General features: G+C 40.8%; 1 protein-coding gene across 2 annotated transcripts in view; it reads left to right on the top strand.

Moving 5' to 3' along the window:
• The first annotated feature begins 1433 nt into the window (after positions 1 to 1433).
• nup153 (nucleoporin 153) overlaps positions 1434 to 22500 on the top strand; it is a 23575-nt gene continuing 2508 nt past the window's right edge. The window contains exons 1-20 of one of the 2 annotated variants that reach the window (XM_039820450.1): positions 1434 to 1576; positions 4766 to 4982; positions 5137 to 5412; positions 6383 to 6522; positions 8556 to 8684; positions 8934 to 9050; positions 9217 to 9264; positions 9441 to 9494; positions 12691 to 12831; positions 12952 to 13004; positions 13197 to 13332; positions 13954 to 14121; positions 14215 to 14313; positions 14419 to 14503; positions 14603 to 14704; positions 14801 to 15454; positions 15622 to 15798; positions 16279 to 17190; positions 21855 to 22268; positions 22449 to 22500. The exon at positions 22449 to 22500 is cut by the window's right edge and continues 167 nt beyond it. In XM_039820450.1, coding sequence (XP_039676384.1) covers positions 1445 to 1576; positions 4766 to 4982; positions 5137 to 5412; positions 6383 to 6522; positions 8556 to 8684; positions 8934 to 9050; positions 9217 to 9264; positions 9441 to 9494; positions 12691 to 12831; positions 12952 to 13004; positions 13197 to 13332; positions 13954 to 14121; positions 14215 to 14313; positions 14419 to 14503; positions 14603 to 14704; positions 14801 to 15454; positions 15622 to 15798; positions 16279 to 17190; positions 21855 to 22268; positions 22449 to 22500 — 4106 coding nt within the window. In that variant the 5' untranslated portion in view covers positions 1434 to 1444. Of the gene's footprint in view, positions 1577 to 4762; positions 4983 to 5136; positions 5413 to 6382; positions 6523 to 8555; positions 8685 to 8933; positions 9051 to 9216; positions 9265 to 9440; positions 9495 to 12690; positions 12832 to 12951; positions 13005 to 13196; positions 13333 to 13953; positions 14122 to 14214; positions 14314 to 14418; positions 14504 to 14602; positions 14705 to 14800; positions 15455 to 15621; positions 15799 to 16278; positions 17191 to 21854; positions 22269 to 22448 lie in introns of both variants that reach the window. The other variant, XM_039820449.1, reaches the window with a different exon arrangement.

The raw sequence follows: 22500 nt of genomic DNA, 5'->3' as shown, positions 1-22500 counted from the left end.
AATTTTTTTCCCATCAGGTGTGGTTGTACTGTATTAAAAGCACTCGAGAAATCCACAAAGACCAATCTAATGAAGGATTTGGGCTTTTCAAGATGGGAATAAGTGCCATGTAGCAGCGTTAATATAGCATCATCCACACCTCTGTGCCGTTTGTATGCAAACTGAAGGGGGTCAACGTGCAAGCTGACCTCCTCCTGTAACTGGGAAAGAACAAGCCTTTCGAAACCTTTCATCACCAGAGAAGTTAATGCCACCGGCCGATAGTCATTGTTACAGGTGGGATTGCTCTTTTTAGCTACTGGGCAGATGACTGAGGATTTCCATGTTGCTGGAATTAAATGTTCTGAGAGAGAGCGGTTGAACAGATGACAGAAAACACCTGCCAGCTGGCTGCAGCAGGCTTTTAACAACCGACCACAGATCTGATCAGGTCCTGGTGCCTGTAAACCACAATAGGTTACAGTAGTAGCCTACCACAGGAATGCCAAATGATATGGTAGTACAGAGTAGGGCTGGGTAATATATTGATATATCGATATACGAGACTAGTTACCGTCTTAGATTTTGGATATCGTAAAATGACACAAGTGTTGTCTTTTCCTGTATTTAAAGGCTACATTAGAGTAAAGTGATGTAATTTTCTGAACTTACCAGACTTACTAGCTGTAATATTTGCTTTTACCCACTTAGTCATTGTATCCACATTAGGTACTGTTGATTATTTATCTAAAATCTCATTGTGTAAATATTTTGTGAAAGCACCAATAGTCAATCCCGCCGCAAACACGACATCAATGTATTTGTTCAAAAATATTGTGATATTTGATTTACTCCATATCGCCCAGATCTAGGACAGATATAATGGTTAAGTGTACTTGCTCACCTGAAATAGAAAATGAATCTGCAACTACCACAATGATCTCCTGGAATCACAATATCTTCATTAGGCTATACCCAGTGATTTTGTGATGTATGCCGTGGATAAAGACAAAATGCAGTGCTGCAACTAATCATTATTTTTATTATTATTTCATCTAGCAATGTTTTTAATAATCAATTCATTGTTTGGTTAAAAAATATATATATCCTCACATTGTGAAACTGAACCCAGCAAATATTGCATTTTGCTTTGCACATTTTTTTTTTTTTTTACTAATTAGGGATTAATCGCTCATCAAAATTGTCGATTCATTTTCTCTTGATTGACTAAGTGATAAATTGACCAATCTTTTCAGCTCTACTAAAATGACTAAAGTATGCTTCCCATCGATAATATAAACAATAACATATTTAAAAACCTTAGCTATATAATTATTTTCATTCAAATGACACAAAATAACCCCACGTTAGACTCATGTGGTATAAAGTCTTGTCAAACCTTCCTCTTTGTTATGTTCAGCTACTACATTTCCCATAGTTCCTTTGTGAGTGGCCGCTGTGCTGGATGACAGCTATCCGGCGGCGCCGAAACACCGATAGACTCTCAGACGAAAAAGCCATGGCGGCCACGGGTGGAGGGAAAATTAGAAGCAGGAGATATCATATCGCCTCTAAACCTTACGCCAAGAGTAAACAGGTAAACCGAATAAAAGTGTTCGCGTCAAAAGCCCGTGTCGAGGACAGTACGATGATTACAGTGCCATTATGTCTTAGCACTTGTTATTGTTTTGTTGGAGACATTTTATGGCCTGCTGTTAGCGCTCGTGGCCTCCACGCGCTACTAGCATGTAGAGGAAATGCTAGTGAGCTGGTTTATTGGTTAGCAAAACGAGACGGACTTGACAGGTCAAATCAAGGAACCGTGAGTCGTTTAGACTAATTAACCAGTATTTAGTAAAGTACCAGTACACACTTGACACATTGGGATAAACAACGTTGATCTATTCGTAAGTTCTGCTAGCTTCGTTAGCATAATGCAAGGAAGTAGAATTGTAATTATTAGCTGATGTAGCTAATGCTAGCTAGCGTTGGCGAGCAACGCATTGTTGTCTTCGGTTCATAAATTCTATAGGCGTCGCAGGGAGAAGTGGCATTCTAAATTACACATTTCCACAGTTATGTGTAGCCGCCTTTCATGCATGTACATTTTGAGATTGTGTTTATGGCCTGTCTGAAATCATTTTGGATGCTAGGCTAGCTAACGCCAAATCTCAGCCAGTTGGATTGCGCAGGAAGCATTGGCTGATTAGGAACCCACATGGTTGCCTGAGTGGATTTACTTGGCGCCTGGACATAAGCTAGCGTTAATGTTGGCCTTTAAAACATCTCTATAATGTTAACAGTGGACAATTCGTGTCTTCATGCGTGGTTGTTTATAATAATGTCAGCCTATTGGTTTATTCTCTGACTGGAGAGGCAACTATACTGGAAAGTTTACTTTAAAAATAGAGCCAGGGAGTTTGACGAGAATCTGAATATTGATAATTATACAAGCAACTGATCATTGTTACCAGCTAAAGTTTATCAAGTAGATGCACTCATTTGCCATTTTATTTTGTAAATCTAGTAAACACGATTTGGATGGATGGTCATTGTTTAAGGCTGGCATTAGTTATCCATCCATACCACTGTATTAGGTGTAAATAATTTAGCCAAGCATATAAAGTTAGTTAATGTGATTATTATGACTTATACAGTAGTGATTTTATAGCGATGTATACAAACTATTACTAGTTCAGGTTTTTCATTTATTGTATTTCTTGGGTATTGTTGGTTTTGGCTTGAATGTACTTTTTGGTCTACCATCATTGACATAAATGGGGTGACAAAATTGACACAATTGGTTATACAGTGTGGAAATTAAGAGATTGGCAGGAATATGCATTCATGCCAACACACTGACAAACATTAACTTGTAATATTAAGTTTGATTAATTGCAAATATAAGTTGAACAGTGTCTCAGTCATGACAAGTCATGATTATGTTTGAAGTCCATGTAATGTATCTTGACTAAAGTCAGGAAAAAAGTGATTATCCAAATCTTGTGTACAGTTGTCCTTAAATGGTGGGTTTAGCTTTTCTTCAATAGCCTGGTTTAGTCAACACTTCTGAATAAAAAGCATGAGCATAGTTAGACATGTATTGTCTGCAGTATTGCTTTTAATTCTTCTTACAACCTGTGGGATTGCTTACTTAAAAATGTGAGTCTTTTCAATACAGCTGACTCAACGATCTTAAGGGGTGTAAGGGTACACATTTATTCATGTGAAAAGCTAGAATAAATGTGATGATGCGCTGATCTACTTTAGGTAACTGGCATAACAGTTCAACGTGATGGCTTCAGAGAGAGCAAAACAGGTCATTTAGTCACATGACCAGGCCTGTCCACAGCAGAAATGCAGCACCCCTAAATCCATATAACAATAGCTTATTTAGCACTAAGTAAACTAGTACTGTGGTGGATATTACACTTGCTCTTGGTTAGTTTAAGTTGGGTGTATTTGCACAAAGGTTAAAGTGCAGAGTGGCCCACAGGTGTATTTTTTAGATAAGCAGTAAACAAGAGGCACACATGGCTCTTATCAGGAGTTGAAAGCTACCATGGGTTAAACAGTATGCACATGAAGTGACGCACCATCTAGCTAGCCCCTTTTCTCAACCTTTCCCTTCTCATCTACTTTCTTGTCACAAAACAATGGGGCAGCATAGCCACAATCTGAAGACATCCAAGTACAGTCTCAGTACCAATCTAAAGAAAGCTTAAAAAAAATAATTTTATGACTACAAAGTGGCTCGTTGAGACAGGGGAAAAGCCCCAAATTCGGCTAGCTGGACAAAACTTTCAACAGCTTTACACCGTCTTGTTCAATGCTGTCCCTTTTTAATAGGTCAGTGCATTCATAGATTATGGTTTTTGTCTGTTTTGTCGTCCTTTCCTACTCCAAACTGCTCCATCCGTTGGGGACATTATGAAACGGACCTTGAGTCATGAAGCATCTTATGCTGTTCTATTCAACTACTGGAGCAAAATTTTGCTCAAGTGTGACAGCATTTCTGCATCTTTTGTGAAGACGATATACTGTCGACCTAACTCCTAGGTCTGCAAACCTATTCAAAAATACTGGATAAATTCCAGTTAGCCAGTTCAGACCTGGAGGTGCCCTGAATATGTAAAGGACACTTTTTCACTACAGCTTATAAAAATAAATTTCTGGAAATTATATTACTTTCTAAGTGTGGCGTAGGAGACAGGACTCATCCTTACCGACTGGAATTCATCTTGACCTCAGTACAGTGGGGAACAGCGTCACTGGCTCACTGCTTCACAGAAGCATACACAGTCAGCGCCTGACCCAGTTTCACGCTGTCATACTTGTGTTTTGCTTCGCGCTGGGTAGGACTAATGGTTTCTCATTGCAAGTGGGCCTGTGTAGCTTATGCACAAAGTAAATGCAGTGTTAATTGCTTTATTTTGTGGAACTGTTGTATATGACTTGAAAAGGACTTATACGGTTATACCAAATTATGTGGTATTCCTTTGCCACAAATTCATTATATTTGATTGCCTCAGCATCTTGTTATTTTTCACAGTGTTGTTAGTTGAAAAATGAATCTGCAGGATTCGTTAGCAGAACTTTTACATATGCAATGTTGTACATGCATTGACTTTCATGCAATGCTGATTGGTAAGGGAATTTTCTAATGAGGAGGCTACAAATAATGGCCTGAGTTGATGGGACTTTATTTTGTCTATATGCATTTGTCTCTGCCTCTCACTCATTTCATCCCTTGTTCACGGCTTCCTCTCCATGTTTTTATCAGCAGCAGTCAGGCCTCATCAGTCGAGTGACGGACACAGTAAAGAGCATCGTTCCTTCCTGGCTGCAAAAATATTTCAAGAATGAAGATGCTCCTGAAGGAGGAGGGGCTGTTCTGGGGACAGAGCAGAACTGCCAGCCACCTCCTCCTCCTAATGGCAGCGAAGAGGGACCTCTTCCCTTCGATGGACGTGATTCCCCAGAGCCAAGCACCAGTAATGCAGGTAAGCGACTCGGTCTGTCCCTTCGCATCTCATCAAAAAGATTAGCTAGGGAAGTTCATATTCCATGGATGAGAATTGAGACTAAACATGTCTGTGGATGCCAATTCTTGTACTGTACCACCAAGCTCATCTGACTTCTTTCTCTCTCGCACAGAGCCCTCAACCAGCCGGGCATCCCTGAACTTTCAGGAGTATGTGCTATCTCGACCTCCTCTGAGTCGTTCTCACCTCCACTTTCCCCCGCTGGATGCCTCTTCGCCGACCTTGGGGGCCTCCAGCAGCCTCTTCTCCCAACCATCCACCTCCTCAGCCCCTGGACCCTTTTCCACAGGCTTCTCTTTGGTCAAAGAAATCAAAGATAACCTCTCTCAGCACGAAGATGATAACATCTCCACCACTAGCGGCTTTTCCTCCCGTGCCTCAGACAAAGGTAAAAGCAGAGCATTTGAGCAAGAAGTGTTTTCTTTGCGTAGATTGACGTGTTTGGGTGTCTTTAAAGTCTGGGATGTCTGTATAGATGTAAATATAACTGCAGCATAGTTGCAACATTACAAATCACAAAGAAGTAGGCCGTATTGAGACAAAATCTGTAACTTTCCACACATTTTGCCCTCCGTGGTGGCGAAAGGTAATTGAACTGATGTTCGAACTTCAGTATAAAGAGTTTTACGTGTGATGTTTGATCACCTTGTAATTGTGTGTAAACAACTGAATGAAAATTCTCTGAAGTGATCAATTCATGTTTTCAGTAATTTATTTTGACGGGATGATAGAATTAAGTTATTTGAATAAACTACATGGACAAATTCTCTGTGTGCACGCTATCAGGCTACTATTAAATTTACATTATTGATTGAGACTCATAGCCGCTGTAACATATTTTAACCTTCTGCATTAAAATTATACAACATATGTCTCAAACAATCTTTGCATTCTCTGCATTGTGTTTTTATCCCTTTCAAACTCCCTTTTGGCTTTTTGTCTGTTTTATGCCTGGTGCAAAATATTATGTGATGGAAAGAGAACCTGCAGACGGTTGGCTGTTTATTGCACATGATTGGCCCACCCCTGCCCTAGTCATTATGCGGTTGATTTAAATGTGTGAAACTACAAAAATGGCAGAATGTGTGATGATCAGGTTTCCTTTTTTTTTTTTTTTTTTTTTTTTTTTCATTGTCTGTGCCTGCTGACTTTAGGAATACTTGGTAAATCTATTACTAAACTATTAGTGTTGCAGTAGGTAGAGGCTGGTGTAGGCGACTATATTTCTTTTATGTGTAGATTGGCTCAGGCCTGGAATGTAGAGACTGGACCACTGAGTTAGATTTCTGCTTTGGTGCTCTCTTAAAATGGTTTGAGACATTATAAAAATCTCTTTTCTTTTTCTGTCTCTTTAACAGATGTCCCTACTTCCAAAACGGCATCACTTCCCCAACTTTGGTCCCCAGAGATGGACAGAACACACTCTGGGCCTCAACATGCCCAGTCCAGTCTGAAAAGGCCTGCTTTCAACCTGTCTGTATTTGGAACTTCCTCCAATGTGAGTATCTGTGTGTCTGTTCATCAAGATACTGAACAACGCCTGCTAAAAGAAAAGATCTGTGCCACAAACCTCTGCATTTTGATGTGTCAGGGTTTGTTTTAGGTCTGTGCTGAACGGTTAATCGATTAGTTGTCAACTCAAATTAATTGCCAACTATTTTTTTTTTTTTTTTATTAGTCGGTTTGAGTAATTTTTTAAGACAAAAGTGTAAAAAGAAAAAAAAATGTATTCCAGCTTCTTAAATGTGAATATTTTCTAGTTTCTTCTCTCCTCTGTGGCAGTAAACTGAATATCTTAGAGTTATGGACGATCATGACATTTGAGGACGTTATCTTGGGCTTTTGGGAAACACTGATCCACGTTATTCACAATTTTCTGACATTTTAGAGACCAAACAATTAATTGATTAATCGAGAAAAAATCGACAGATTAATCAACTATGAAAATAATTGTTAGTTGCAGCGCTACTACTGAGGAACACTTCCATCTTGCGCCTTTTAACGCATGCCACGGCAGTGCCCAAATAGATGAGTGCAAGAGAAAGTCCAGGAGATGGCGTAAAACTCAACAGAGCCGATCGGCAGCAATGACTCCTAGCCAGATCCCATATTAACAGATTATGCTGAAACAGCTACTACATGCTGCATTTCCTTTTTAGAAACATTTTTGCTTTATTTGCAATCATTTCTCAAAAGCATATGTCTTACAATTATTATCCAGGATATAGTATCCTTTCTCTTACAGAAAGTCTTTGGATCATATAAATCTGTTTTACTACTGTAAGTCTGTTCAGCTTTACAGCTATCAAACATACATAGCTAATGAACAATTCCACATAGATTTTGCAATGTACATCTTTGATCAGCTTTGCACTATCTATGGCTACTACTGCTGTCATTATAATATGAACAATAACTTTGCTGTCAGCGGGCAAATTTGCCAACGGTACCTTAGGATAACCTTACGTGAAGCAGGTAATTTAATGTCACAGCTCATATTACATACACTTTAGTTACAAAACAAATGTTTAGGTTAACATTACCAAGTTTGTTTCATGTTGGTTTTGAGGATTATGCATCCCCACTAACCTAGAAAAAGTTTTAAACAGTAAGTGAATACAGCGTGTAGCGTGAATACGTTGTCTCCTGCTGCGGGGAGTCAGTGGCAGAGGGACCGCAGGATGCGCTAACGTTAGCTTCTTCTTCAGAGCCCATAATGCTATTTTCCATGTTACGTAGCTGTCATATTTCACAGCAGACTGCCTAAATGTATATAGCGAAAACACTAACATGTCAGTCTTGAATTTTGTCTGTGAACCCAAACTCTATGAAAGTGATGTGTACCATTTCAAAGCAACCAATACATTTTAGGTGTAGGTACATTTTAATACCTCAAGTTTCAACTTCAGTAATGAATAACTAAATGACTTTTATTAAATCACGTGCATCATCTGGAAAACCAATGTTACTGTCACTCGCAGCCAGACAGTATCTTGATTTGTTGCATTCAGCACGTTTCCTTTTCATGTGCATGGGTGGCAGCATGCCAGACACCACAACTCAGTCTAGCTGACTCATATTTTTTTTTTTTTTAATAAAAAAAAAAAAAAAAAAAAAAAAAAATAAATTTTTTTTTTTTTTTTAAAAAAAAAAAAATTTATTTTTTTTTTTTTAAAAAAAAAAACAACTACTTTAAAAATCTGTTTTTTTTTTTTTTTTTTTTTTTTTAATTTTTTTTTTTTTTTTTTTTTTTTTTTTTTTTTTTTTTTTTATTAAAAAATTTTTTTTTTTTTTTTTTGAGAAGAAAACAGCTGCTTTTAAAAAAAAATGGAAAAAAAAAAAAGGGTAAAGAAGTTGAAAAACTATTAAATATTGAAAAGAGTGCAGGATGTATTTGCATTCTACTCAAGACGGTTTTGTTTAGCTACTTTAAAATATTGAGTTGATCTTTGAGAATGCCATTGATTAGTAATACAATGAAATTTTAATAATTTCTCCTAATGTAATTTGATTTAACCGTCTCTGTTCCAGTCATCATTAAACAGCACAGTGCTAAACTCCAGCCAGCTTGGCGATTCACCCTTCTACCCCGGGAAGACCATGTATGGTGGAGCTGCTGCGGTCAGGAGCTCTCGTGCTCGTCCTGGAACACCGTACCAGGTGAGCTAGTGAGAACTGCACAGACTTGTGTGTCCATGGTCAAATAATTTATAATAAATAAATAAATAAAAATAACTTCATATGATGAGCTAGCGCACTAGTCTTAATTCATATGCATTTAGTGTTCTGGCTGTTCAATTTTAGCAGCCTTTATTGGGTGAGCTCTGACACACATCATAGGAGGAATGTGACTTTATTGTGAATCTTATTAATTGAATTGGACACTAAATTAGCTCATCTGATCTGTAGGCCCCAGTGAGGAGACAGATCAAGGCCAAGCCTGCTGGTGCTCAGCCCTGTGGGGTGACGAGTGCCACAGCCAGACGCATCCTTCAGTCCTTGGAGCGCATGTCAAGCCCGCTGGCTGTGAGTGCACACACACACACACACACACACACACACACACACACACACCATCTCTGTTCAAACTTTATTTCATCTCAAAGTTGGACAGTGGTTAGACATTAAATATTTTGCCAATTAACATGTTATTGTTAAAACAATGTGATGCATTTATATTTTTCTTCTACAGGATGCCAGGAGAATCCCAGCAGCAGCTGCCTCCTCCCCCCTGTCAGCAGTAAGAGCTTTTGATATATATTTATTTAATATGTATTGTAAGCATTTGTTTGCGTTGACACATTTTACAGTACATAACTGTATGTGATTATAAATCCTGACATCAAAACAACCTATAAACCTCTGATTTTGTCTAATAATAAAATGGGTTTCTTACATGAATTTCTGTCTTTGCAGTCAATGGATGGCACAAATCTAGATGTTTCACCTTTCCAGTCGAAAAAAAAACGTGTAAGTACAGAATTTAAAAATTCTTGTGATGGTATCCTCATGCTTGGTTTGTCAAAAATTCCTTTGCATGTAGCTATCAACATTGAGCCTTGTTTTTCCAATTTCATAACTGTGTCCCTGTATAACTTTAAGCTTACTGCAAATCAACAACCAAACTTGACTTGTGTCCTCTACCCAGTGTGTTTTGCAATTTAGCAAAAGGCTTAGTGATATGAACAGCGATATCATTGTATAAACCCAGCAGCACTTGTTGTGGTTTGTCCTCCTGTCATTTCCTGTCCTACAGTCTGTTGGCCTCCTTTACACCCGTTAACAGGATTCTCCTCGGCTGATAGACAGGTGTGTGTGTGTGTGTGTGTGTGTGTGTGTGTGTGTGTGTGTGTGTGTGTGTGTGTGTGTGTGTGTGTGTGTGTGTGTGTGTGTGTGTGTGTGTGTGTGTGTGTGTGTGTGTGTGTGTGTGTGTGTGTAATCGTGCCAGCTCTGGACTTATCCTTAGTAATAACTGTTAGGCATTCCCAGCTGTGACAGCTGCTTTGTAAATCAACAACTATTGACCCTCGCTGGTCCAAAACAAGAAAGCCTACTATGTAACGTGGCCTTTCATGATTGATTTGGGGTTTGTGTCCACAACAATGCACAGAACATTGTGGCTGCGCGACCGGTATAAGTCCGCAGCTGTCCGCGGACATGGAGTGCGGAAACTATGTCCAAGCCTCCCAAACAGGGACTCCGTTGCCTGCTTGTTGGTTAACCTAGATCGATTGACGAGCGTCGGCTAGCGGTAGAATTAAGCATGCCACCTTCGTTAATTCCAAATCTTATCTTTTACCTATATTTAAAGGTGCTCCAAGTGATGTCACGACAAGAAGGAGCTGGTTCTCCTCTTGTCTGTTATTGGCTGGAACTCTGTTTGTTATGGTTCATTGTGCAGGTTGGCGCAGTTTGTTTTTGTTGCCGTTTGTGGAGCCTGGGCTGTCTACAGAGACCACATTTACAGTGTGTTCTAGAGGTGTGATTCTTCACTGATCTCCTGATTCGATTACGATTATCAGGTCTTCGATTCGATATCTCAATGCATCACAATGCTTCAAAATACATTTTTCTATTAAAGTGATGGTTCGGAGTAATTTCACCCTAGGGTCCTTTGCACCATGATCTCGAGCCAAACACCCCCCCAGAAGCTTTTTTCACCTGGGTCGAACATTGGGAGCGTTAGCGTAGCGTAGTGTTATCAGCTGAATAGCTTAGCGCAGAGGCTAATGGATCCGAGGTGTTTTAACCGATTACCCCACTAATAATGCCCGAAATGATACCAAACGTCTACAGTAGTACAAATAGGTTATGCACTCATAAAACGATGGATTGTAAAATTTGTAAGTACACCAGAAGTTTATGTAAATAACACTTGCCTGCTGGCTTCTGCTCTCTGCTGCTGCTGCTGCTGCTGTTACTACCGGGCAGTAAGAGTGCTTAGGGACATCTACAAATTACAACACCGAAAAGAGATGCAACAAAAATATTTATTAATTTAATGATTAAATAAGGTAATGTCTCCAAACTTACCTCAATTATTACTTGTCTCCTGCTAGTTATACTACAGCACTTACTTTAAAAAATAAGTTAAATTAAAAAATATTTTTGTTGCATCTCTTTCGGTGTTGTAATTTGTAAAATTGTTAATCTAAGCACTCGCTTAACAGCAACAACAACAGCAGAGAGCAGAAGCCAGCAGGCAAGTGTTATTTACTATAAACTTCTGGTGTACTTACAAATCCCATCGCTTTTATGAGTGCAAACCAATACACTAGTACGCAGACCTTTGGTATCATTTCGGCGTCATTAGTGGGTAATGTTAAGAAACAATACCGGATCCATTAGCCCTCGCGTTAAGCTATTCAGCGGCTAACGCTACTCTACGCTAACTCTCCCAATGTTCGCCCACGTGTAAAAAGCTTCTGAAAGCTTGGGTTCGAGGTCATTCTGCAAATTACCCTAGGTGAAATACTACAAAACATTTCAAAAAAAATATGTAGGATATTTGACTTGACAAACTTGCATTGTCAAGTGCAATGCCCAAGCTGCAATATGTAACTTCAGACTGGAATGATGAAGTGTTTGGGTTCATTTCTTTAAAGTAGCTACCATGAAGGTTTACCTATTTTGGATTAGTCATTAACCAGCAAATCTATTGTGCTGTATTGGAATAACTGACCCCAGACAACTCTTTAACTAAAAGGGTACCGTTTTACTGAACAATAATTTAAATGTATAAATAACATTTAGCCGTTAGATTGAATAACAAAAAAAAACATAACACAAATCACACCCTTCAAATATGATAACGGCAATATTTCTTCAAATGATATTACACACAACTAGCTACCCCTTTACCAGTTTCTCTATCAGTTTCCACTTAAAACACTCCAGCTACACAAAAGTATTCCTCCTTACAGCATTTCAATGTAAAACTTACTCAAACCCTATTAAACCACTGTGTTAACACACACCTACCCACCCACACCAAGAGAGAGAAAAAAAGTTGCGGGCTCATGTGGACGTGCAGCAGCCAGCAGGACGTTATCTTCAGTGAAGCAAACGCACAGAAATCCAACTTACAGTTAGCTGTTAGTCCAAGAAACACAGCTCAAACACGAAAACCAGTCACCAGCTACGGCAAAGTCCTCTTCAACAGGGAAACTCGCTGTCGTCCTCTCCAGTCCAAAATCAGCCTCCTCCGAACCAGCAACTCTCCGCCGTTAGCTCCGACTTTAGGTAGTCCGTTAGCACTAGCAAGTTTGTTCTAAACCACTGCTGTTACAGGAAAAGTGTCGTAGTGTAGCTACACCTCTTCAGCTTCGTTATTGCACTTAGATTGTTTCCAAGCTAACTAGTGTCTCTCGATGTTTCTCAGTGTTTTCTTTCCTCTTCTCGATTTGCGATCCTCTCCACTCTCGTGTGTGTGTGGGAAAATTAACGGGCGACGTCATCACGTTAAAATCTATTATGGTGAGCCACTGCATCGTCCATGTCCGCGATGCAATGCATTGATTGTGTGATTAATTTCAACACCTCTAGTGTGTTCAGGGGACAGGCAGATAGTGAAGAGAGGTTTGCTGTATGTGACAAAAAATGATGTTGCCTAAAAAACGCGTCACATCACTTAGAGCACCTTTTAACCACCTTTTCTTTAATTCAGATGGATTCCACCCTCCCACCGGTGCAGAGGTTGGTGGTTCCTGCTGCAGTGTCGGTCTCAGGAAACCGCTCTGTCTCCTTCAGGCCGACGCTGACTCCTGGAGGAGTGAGCCGAACTCTGGACAGGACCCCAAAAGACACGGTCAGAAACCCAGTGCTGGATTATATCACGTCAAAACATTGTTCCTCTATATAAAACTTGCAGCCAAATAGAGTCAATACAAACTTGATGCTAAATTTGTTGCCATTTATTTTCCCTTAGCCCACAAGACAATCACTGCAACTACCTGAAGCAACCCCAGGTCCATCTCGAAGGTAAGACAGGGTTGCTCTAATTCATCGGCAAAGAAACCTTTACTTAAGTAAAAAAGCAAGCCAACATAACCTAATCACCACAATCCTAGTTATTGCCAAACATGTTTGTGTTTGGATGCCTGACTGCTCTCTGTATCGTGTTTAGTTTGTTTAACTTACTTTACCTGTTCCTGTCTACCCCTTCACTACTAGCACATTGGGTTCCGGTAGCCCAGCCTATCCTCTGTCCAGCACGCCTGCAGCCAGCAGCGTGAGCTCTGGAGGAGGCAAGATGAAGAGAGAGAGGACCACTACACGGCCTTCCTCTAAACACCCTGAAGAGGAGGAGGTAAAGGCCTTGCATTTAAAAAAACAACAACATCAAAGCTCTGTATCCAAAAACTATGTGTATCGACAATAACATTATACATTTTTTTATATCCTAACTAGAGGTTGACTGATATGGGTTTTTAGAAATCGGGGTCAGCCGATTTGAAAGATAAAATAGAACCCTAATTATTTAAGATACACAAAATTTCTCAACAAAAACATTTATTGAACACTTCACCAATCTGCACTTCTATACTTAAATTAAAAATGTATGATGTAAAAACATATTGTATAAATGTATAAAAAAAATAAGTCAAACATGCATTTGCATTTGGCCTTCCTTGGTGTTGGCTGGGTGAAGTGCTGCCATAAGGGGGTGGTTTTTTTATATATGTATGTATGTATATGTATATATATATGTATGTGTGTATGTGTTGCACTTTATTTATTTCAGCAAATAATTCAAGTAATAAGGCTAAAAACGTGTATCATCTTCCCATCTTTTTTTTTGGCCTTTTTCTTGCAGGTCATTGATAATGTGCCTTGATGCATTCAGATCAATATCAAACATGAGTTTATCTTTATCTGAAATTGCTGACAATGGTACACAATGATAGTCCTGCTTGTGTTCTGACTTTAGGTGTCTGAGGTACTGGACCTACCAACCATTTCACTTCCCATCAGCACCTCTGCCTTGCCCACCTTCAGCTTCTCCACACCTCTTCCACCTCTCACCACCTCCACCACCATCAGCACGGCCCCCAATCTCACACCTGTGACTCCCGCTAAGGAAACGGTCACAAATAAGGTCAGTCTTAAAATTGTCTCATTCCCCTACAACGCTACTACCAGTCTATTGGGTTAACATTATTTATGCATATTGCAAAATTGTTTCTTCCAGGAGCCACCAACGACCTCGACACCCCTCTGTGCACCGTATACATTTTCCTCCCCTATTGTCAAAGCAACTGCTGCTAGTCCTCCTTCCTTTTCCCCCTCAGTAAGTAAACAGTTTGTCTCTTAATGATAACTAATTGATAAGATAACTATTTACAATAGTAACATGATAATAATTATGATAATAATTAGCATTTCTTGTTTGTAGGCTGGATTCACGTTTAGTGCACCTGTAGCAAAGTTAGCTCCCTCCATGTCAAATGGGAAGCTGGCCTCTCCCATAGTGGCTGCAGGTAAGAGTTTTCTTACACTTGGCATGATGCTGACTCTATGCCTTTACTGAGGAAACTTGATCTCAGGTTTGATCTTTTGTGTTTTCATGTGTTCTACAGTGAAGGCAGTAGCTAGCAAAAGCACAGAAGATTTTGAAGGACCCTTCAAACCAGCTAAGACCCTGAAGCAGGGCAGTGTGCTGGATCTTCTCAAAGCACCTGGTTAGAGTCCATAACTCATTACACATTTACAGTGTTTGGTTTGCATGGTTTGGTTCACAAGGTGCTGTTTTAATCCTTTACTTGTTCTGTGTCTAGGCTTTGCCTCTCCTGTTGTTCGGACTTCCCCCGGCCCAGACAACGCTCTCCTGCAGATCTCCACACAATCCACAGCCCCCTCCTCCACCACCTCAACCACCTCCTCCCTCTCTTCAACAGCGTTTGGCGATGCATTCAAAGCCCCGCCAGGCTGGAGCTGTGATGTCTGCATGGTGCAGAACAAGCCATCAGACACAAAGTGTGTTTGCTGTACAGCACCACCGCCCAATTTCTCCTCTTGCAAGTCTATGGACAGTAAACCTTCAGCCGCCACCTCGGTTGGGCTAGAGAGCAGCGGCAGCATGAACACCACCTCCACCACTACAACCACTGCAGGTTTTGGCACAATGTTCTCCAAACCTGCAGGAACTTGGGACTGTGACACATGCCTTGTTCTAAACAAACCTGAAGCAGTAAAGTGTGTGGCCTGTGAAACGGCCAAACCTGGGACAGGGCTTAAACCCTCACTGACTCTTCCTTCTGCCTTCTCAGCTGTTAAGACTGTATCCACACCCACAGCCCCCCTTTCTACAGGGTTCATTGGATTTGGAGACAAGTTCAAAAAACCTGAGGGTGCATGGGAATGTGATACATGTTTGGTAGAAAACAAGGCAGAGGACACAAAGTGCGTGGCCTGCATGAGCGCTAAACCAGGTAATGAGAGCCCAACCATGGTAGTGTTCATATTTGATATTCTACAAAGTGTTGAGTTTTTGTTTTCCATAAGAGTATAATTCCATTAACTGACATTGATGTATTGACATCTTAAATGGTAATTGTTAGTTTAGTAAAGCATATTTCTTTACTCATCTTTACAACAGGAGCTTCAGCTGGAGCCTCTTCAGCCAGCAGCGCTCCAGTGTTTGGGTTGGGAGACGCATTCAAGAAGCCAGAGGGCGCCTGGGATTGTGATGTCTGTCTTGTACAGAATAAGGCTGTTGATGTACAGTGTGTTGCCTGTCAGGCAGCCAAACCTGGAGCTAGCGTGGAGCCCAAAGGTAACAAAAGCGACCCACTATTTTCTTCTTTCACCTTTTTGTAATAAATCAAAAGTGTGTGTGTGTGTGTGTGTGTGTGTGTGTGTGTGTGTGTGTGTGTGTGTGTGTGTGTGTGTGTGTGTGTGTGTGTGTGTGTGTGTGTGTGTGTGTGTGTGTGTGTGTGTGTGTGTGTGTGTGTGTGTGTGTGTGTGTGTGTGTGTGTGTGTGTGTGTGTGTGTGTGTGTGTGTGTGTGTGTGTGTGTGTGTGTGTGTGTGTGTGTGTGTTGTTTTATGCATTAGGGCAGTATGATATTGATGTGACCCAGATGACATGTTGCTCAATCTTTTGTTTGTTAGCATCATATTAAACGGTCAAGATAACAATACAAAATCGAGTGAAAATATTACGTTTTGAGAAACCTGAGACTTTTGCAATAAAACCTGTACCTAATCCAGACTTTTCACCTTTTTTTATTTTTGTTATCCTTTGTTTCTCTTCAGCTTTTGGTTCGTCTTTTGTTTCATCAGCTGGGGGGACTTCCGGCTCTAGTTCTGGAGGTTTTAAGTTTGGCACATCAGATAGTACGTCTGTATCTGGTTTCAAGTTTGGAGGCTCATTGACAGAGTCCTCATCGTCAGGTGGATTCAAATTTGGAGTCCCATTTGGAAGCTCCTCCTCAGAAACAACTTCTAAAGACGATACTGCCTCATCAGGGTTCAAATTCGGCAGCTCATCTGAGGGCTTTAAATTTGGGGCTGCCTCTGGTGATGACAAAAAGTCAGACGAACCTGCCACAGGTTCTGGGTTTAAGTTTGGAGCCAGCGGTGGGATAGCATTTGGAACTGGATCATCTAGCACAGTAAATGACTCCCCTAAGGGTGGCTTCACTTTTGGACTGTCAAAACCGGAAGAGAAAACCTCAGACACCACTTCTTCCTCTGTTAGTGTCACTCCTCCTGCTTCCTCTCAAGAGAAAAGTGACAATGCAGCATCATCAAATGACACCACATCCACCAACTCCTCCACCACCACCACAACTACCACCACTGGGTCTGTATTTGGGAGATTGGGCGAGCGAAGTTTGGCGGCCACAACACCGCAAGGTGGCTCTACGTTTGGATCCTTACAGGCAGACAAAGAGCCAGCTGCTCCCACCTTTACCTTTGGGAAGCCAGAGGAAAAGAAGGAAGCCACTGCCTCCTCAGCTCCATCTGCCTTCCTCTTTGGTGCTGCTAATAAAGATGCAGATGCTGCACCGGCCGCCTCAGGAGGATTTTCCTTCAGCAAGCCCAGTGCTCCAACAGAACAACCTCCACCTGCGTATAATTTTGGCAAGCCAGCAGACAAGAGTGAAACGTCTACCGCTGAGGCTTCAACGGGGCCCTCTTTTACCTTTGGACAAAGTGCTACAGGTGAGAGAAAGTTTGGACAGTGATACTGTAGTAATTATTTTGTCAAATGCTATGCTTTCTGTTCATATACAGTATAACTCCTTGATAAGTTCTTTTTATAAGTTCATTTGTTTTCTTTAAAAGAAAATTTTTTTGTTAATGACTTTCTGTCAACAAATTTATTGCTGAGTTGTGGGTGACACAACATCCTACTGTAAACACCTAAACCATCATTTGATCACTGCAAGCTTTTTCTTTCCACTGAGATGCCCATGAACAAGGCCATCAACCCCCAACTGCTCTGGTGGAACTGCTCAACAGCCAACAGAACGGCTTGTAGTTGCAGTTGGCGAGTTTAAGTTTAAGGCCTTCAAAAACAAAAGAGAGCATTGTTCTCAGTAAAATTGTGCACTGTGGGCACACCGCTGCGTTAACTATAGTAGGTTAAAGTTGAAACAGATGTTCAAAATCAAGCCAAAGTTAGTGTAATTAGTATTGCACTTTCATAAATTTGGGAATGTGGAGTGTGATTGAGTCAAAATTGAAGTGGCAGAGGCTGAGATAAATACAGTATACAGTACAGGCCAGAAGTTTGGACACACCTCATTCAATGCGTTTCCTTTATTTTCATGACTATTTACATTGTAGATTCTCACTGAAGGCATCAAAACTATGAATGAACACATATGGAATTATGTACTTAACAAAAAAGTGTGAAATAACTGAAAACATGTCTTATATTCTAGTTCCTTCAAAGTAGCCACCCTTTGCTCTGATTACTGCTTTGCACACTCTTGGCATTCTCTTGATGAGCTTCAAGAGGTAGTCACCTGAAATGGTTTTCCAACAGTCTTGAAGGAGTTCCCAGAGATGCTTAGCACTTGTTGGCCCTTTTGCCTTCACTCTGCGGTCCAGCTCACCCCAAACCATCTTGATTGGGTTCAGGTCCGGTGACTGTGGAGGCCAGGTCATCTGGCGCAGCACTCCATCACTCTCCTTCTTGGTCAGATAGCCCTTACACATCCTGGAGGTGTGTTTGGGGTCATTGTCCTGTTGAAAAATAAATGATGGTCCAACTAAACGCAAACCGGATGGGATGGCATGTCGCTGCAGGATGCTGTGGTAGCCATGCTGGTTGCAGTATGCCTTCAATTTTGAATAAATCCCCAACAGTGTCACCAGCAAAGCACCCCCACACCATCACACCTCCTCCTCCATGCTTTGTGCGGTTGGAACCAAAGATCTCAAATTTGGACTCATCAGACCAAAGCACAGATTTCCACTGGTCTAATGTCCATTCTTTGCGTTTCTTGGCCCCAACAAATCTCTTCTGCTTGTTGCCTCTCCTTAGCAGTGGTTTCCTAGCAGCTACTTGACCATGAAGGCCTGATTCGCGCAGTCTCCTCTTAACAGTTGTTCTAGAGATGTGTCTGCTGCTAGAACTCTGTGTGGCATTCATCTGGTCTCTAATCTGAGCTGCTGTTAACTTGCGATTTCTGAGGCTGGTGACTCAGATGACCTTATCCTCAGCAGCAGAGGTGACTCTTGGTCTTCTTTTCCTGGGGCGGTCCTCATGTGAGCCAGTTTGGTTGTAGCGCTTGATGGTTTTTGCGACTGCACTTGGGGACGCATTCAAAGTTTTCGCAATTTTCCGGACTGACTGACCTTCATTTCTTAAAGTAATGATGGCCACTCGTTTCTCTTTAATGAGCTGATTGGTTCTTGCCATAATATGAATTCTAACAGTTGTCCAATAGGGCTGTCGGCTGTGTATCAACCTGACTTCTGCACAACACAGCTGATGGTCCCAACCCCATTAATAAGGGAAAAGATTCCACTAATTAACCCTGACAAGGCACACCTGTGAAGTGAAAACCATTTCAGGTGACTACCTCATGAAGCTCATTGAGAGAACACCAAGGGTTTGCAGCGCTATCAAAAAAGCAAAGGGTGGCTACTTTGAGGAATCTAAAATATAAGACATGTTTTCAGTTATTTCAGTACATAATTCCATATGTGTTCATTCATAGTTTTGATGCCTTCAGTGAGAATCTACAATGTAAATAGTCATGAAAATAAAGGAAACTCATTGAATGAGAAGGTGTGTCCAAACTTTTGTCCTGTACTGTATATAAACGATTTGTGTTGTCCCTAACATAACCTTAATGACATCCTCAGGGGCATTAGAAAGCTCCCCCTTAACCAAAGAAGACATACAATTGTGTTCACAGACTATTCCGTCACCAGTACACTAACTTTAATACGAAAAATCTGTGTACCTTCCCTTTAACCACTGTACTATATTAAACATCTTAATCAATGTAACGATGCATCTTAAATCGATTTAAAAATCGATTTTAAATGTGAAAAGATTACAACTGGTTGAGATTTTTTTTTTTTTTTTTATTAATCGCGATGCAGTTTTTAAACTGCATAGGGCGTGACGCTTGTTAACATACAGCAGGGAACGTTAGCCTGCCGTTGGCTATTAACGTGAGCTGGCTACGTATAACAGTCTACAGCAGTGGTTCTCAACCTTTTTTGTGCCAGCGCCCCCCTATCCATTATCCAGGTCCCTAACGCCCCCCATCAAATATTATGTAGGCTAATTGCCCTGGATATTAATGATTACGCCCTAATATAGGCCTATTATTGTCGTTACTATTGTTATCAAAAATAATCAAAAAATCAAATCATTGAATGACAAACAACACATGTATTAGTTTCCCAGGTATCTAAAAAGCCACGTGAATAGAAATATTTACAGTTTTTTTTTTTTTAAATGCAACCATTTGACATTCAAATTAAATAACCGCAGCCAATCAGAACTACTAGATATGTAACATTCAAACTATAATTAGGTATTATCAAAAGGCCTGCTGCATGGTGTGAACCTCAGCACCTTTATAAGATGACTGTAATTTGAATGTCCTTTTTTGGTTGTGAAGTGACCTTGGGTGTCATGAAAGGCGCTTTAAATAAAATGTAGTATTATTATTATTATTATTATTATTATTATTATTATTATTATTACAAACACTAACAGTAGCCAATCAGAAACAGCTAGCAATTTAACATTCAAATCTATTTTTCATTCAAATTGTTCCAACGGAAAACAAGCTTGCACTTATCATGGGGTAAAAGCAGGATTACACACACACGCACACACACACACAGAAACAAGGTTTTCATTTTGGTGATGACAAACGACTTGAAGAACGACACCTACTGCCGAATGGAAATAAGTTTACAACCTTTGAAAGTTAGTGAGAGCCCTTTGTTGATGCTTAGAAGAGTCTAGGTTTGAAGAGTCTAGGTTTGAAGAGTCTAGGTTTGAAGAGTCTAGGTTTGAAGAGTCTAGGTTTGCTATCGCCTGTCTTGCGAGTAAATAGCAGAAAAAAACGTTTGGAGAAGCGCAACCCCACATCGCGCTGCGTTTTGAGGAGGTGGAGTCCCGTACAGTAAACAGCGACATCTCTTCCTCTATCGCTTCAACAAGAAAGTTTTAAAACCGCAAACACAAGCCCTGAATTGCCCGGGAGTTTAGTGAACAGCTAAATGTTTGCCAAACAACAAAGCACAGTCGATATCTCTCGCTCGTAAAAAAAATAAAAAAAAATCTCTCGCTCGTCTCTTTTCTCTTTTTCTTCGTGAAATTAAGCTGCCTTCAGGTACAGTAGGAAACGTTGGGTTCTATAAAAGATCTGACGAAAAACTGTTACTGTGAAATATAAAGTCTACTTGTGCTACATTGGGGGGATTAAAGAATACATCAGGACGCGTGCACCACCCTGCGGCGATTGCTATTTATTCTGAACGCAGCTTCCCCGCTGAAATACGCAGCGCTCATTTAAGACGATGCTCTGACTTCCCGTTTCCTTGAAGGCAGCACGGAGCGCCTACGCCGAACAATGATCCACCGTCTCGTCCAGCTGCAGTGCCGTGAACTGGCAGGTTTTTAATGTTGCAGAAAACTGTTTTTTGCAAGTAGTTTAAGTGTAAACATGTATTGTTATTGTGAATCTTTGGTTTAAACTAGCTTTCAAACAAACGCCCCCCAAGGGCACCTCAACGCCCCCCTTTCCAAAATATTGCTTCCAACGCCCCCCATCATCTTCTGAACGCCCCCTAGGGGGCGGTACCGCCCCCGTTGAGAAACACTGGTCTACAGCTAAAGGCAAAGGAGACTAGCTGCACTTTGTTTTTCTTAATTTATCCATGTTTGAGACAGCATGGACACTGCTGCTGTCGGTTAACACCAGAGACTTTTAGTGTTGCGTTTGGGTCCAGCTCCGCAAGCTTGTGTTGCGTTCAGTGTTGTTGTAAAATACCCTTTCAGCCATCTAGTTTCTTCTTTTTGTCGTTTAACAGCAATTGATTGGTGAGAAAAGGGGTTATAAGTTATTGTTATTACATTAAAAAAACATTTGAATTTAACCATATGGTCCTTAGCAATAAACAAGCCTTTAATTTTGTATTTTTTGTTTTTTTAAGATAAAATACTATTTCAGTTGCAGTTTTGAGGATTTGAGGAGTTTTGCACAGTTTATACAAATACAGAAATATTTTTCAGTCATTTCCTTCTGTTAAAAGAAATCGTGAGAAAATCTTATGAAGGTAAAATCGGGAATCGTTGTGTACGAGTGTATCGTTGCATCCCTAATCAACTATTCCTATCCCGACAGAGTCTTCTGCTGCTCCAAAACCCGCATTTTCCTTTATGGCTAGTAATCCCACCAACACCGTCAACTCCACCACCTCGTCGTCCACCACCCTGACACCCAGTCTGTTCGGCGGCAGCAGCAGCTCCACTCAGGCTCCTGCTCCTTCTGCAGCTCCTAGCAATTTCATGTTTGGTCAGCCTGCTGCAACCGCAAGTGATGCTCCTCCAGCTAAAGCCTTCGTCTTCGGCCAGAGTCAGGACAGCCAGCCGGCTGCCCCGTCAGCTGCTCCTCTGAACTCTACTCCAGCCCCATCTCAGCCCTTCCTCTTTGGTGCTCCTGCCAGTGCTGCTGCTCCTCCTCCAGCTGCTGCTCCATCCTTCGGCTTTGGAGCAGCAGCCACCGCTCCTGCTGCGGCTGCTGCTGCCTCCTCTTCAGGTCTGTATTTGTTCATAGTGTTTGTTTCAGATAATAAGCATGATCGTGATGTCTGTTTCATACTTGAGCAACAACAATGAAACATTCACATTCAATATTTAATATTATTAAATGTTTTTTTTATATATTTATAATCTGTACATTTATTGAAATCTTTGATTGTTTATTTTTCACAAACAGCTCCATCTGCAGCTCCCTCCCCATTTGCATTCAGCTCGGCCTCCTCTGGTGG

The sequence above is a fragment of the Perca fluviatilis genome, chromosome 13, assembly GCF_010015445.1.
Source record: "Perca fluviatilis chromosome 13, GENO_Pfluv_1.0, whole genome shotgun sequence".
NCBI classification, from domain to species: Eukaryota; Metazoa; Chordata; class Actinopteri; order Perciformes; family Percidae; genus Perca; species Perca fluviatilis.
Note: the sequence above shows the minus strand (reverse complement) of the source record. Positions and strands in the feature narration are given on the sequence as shown.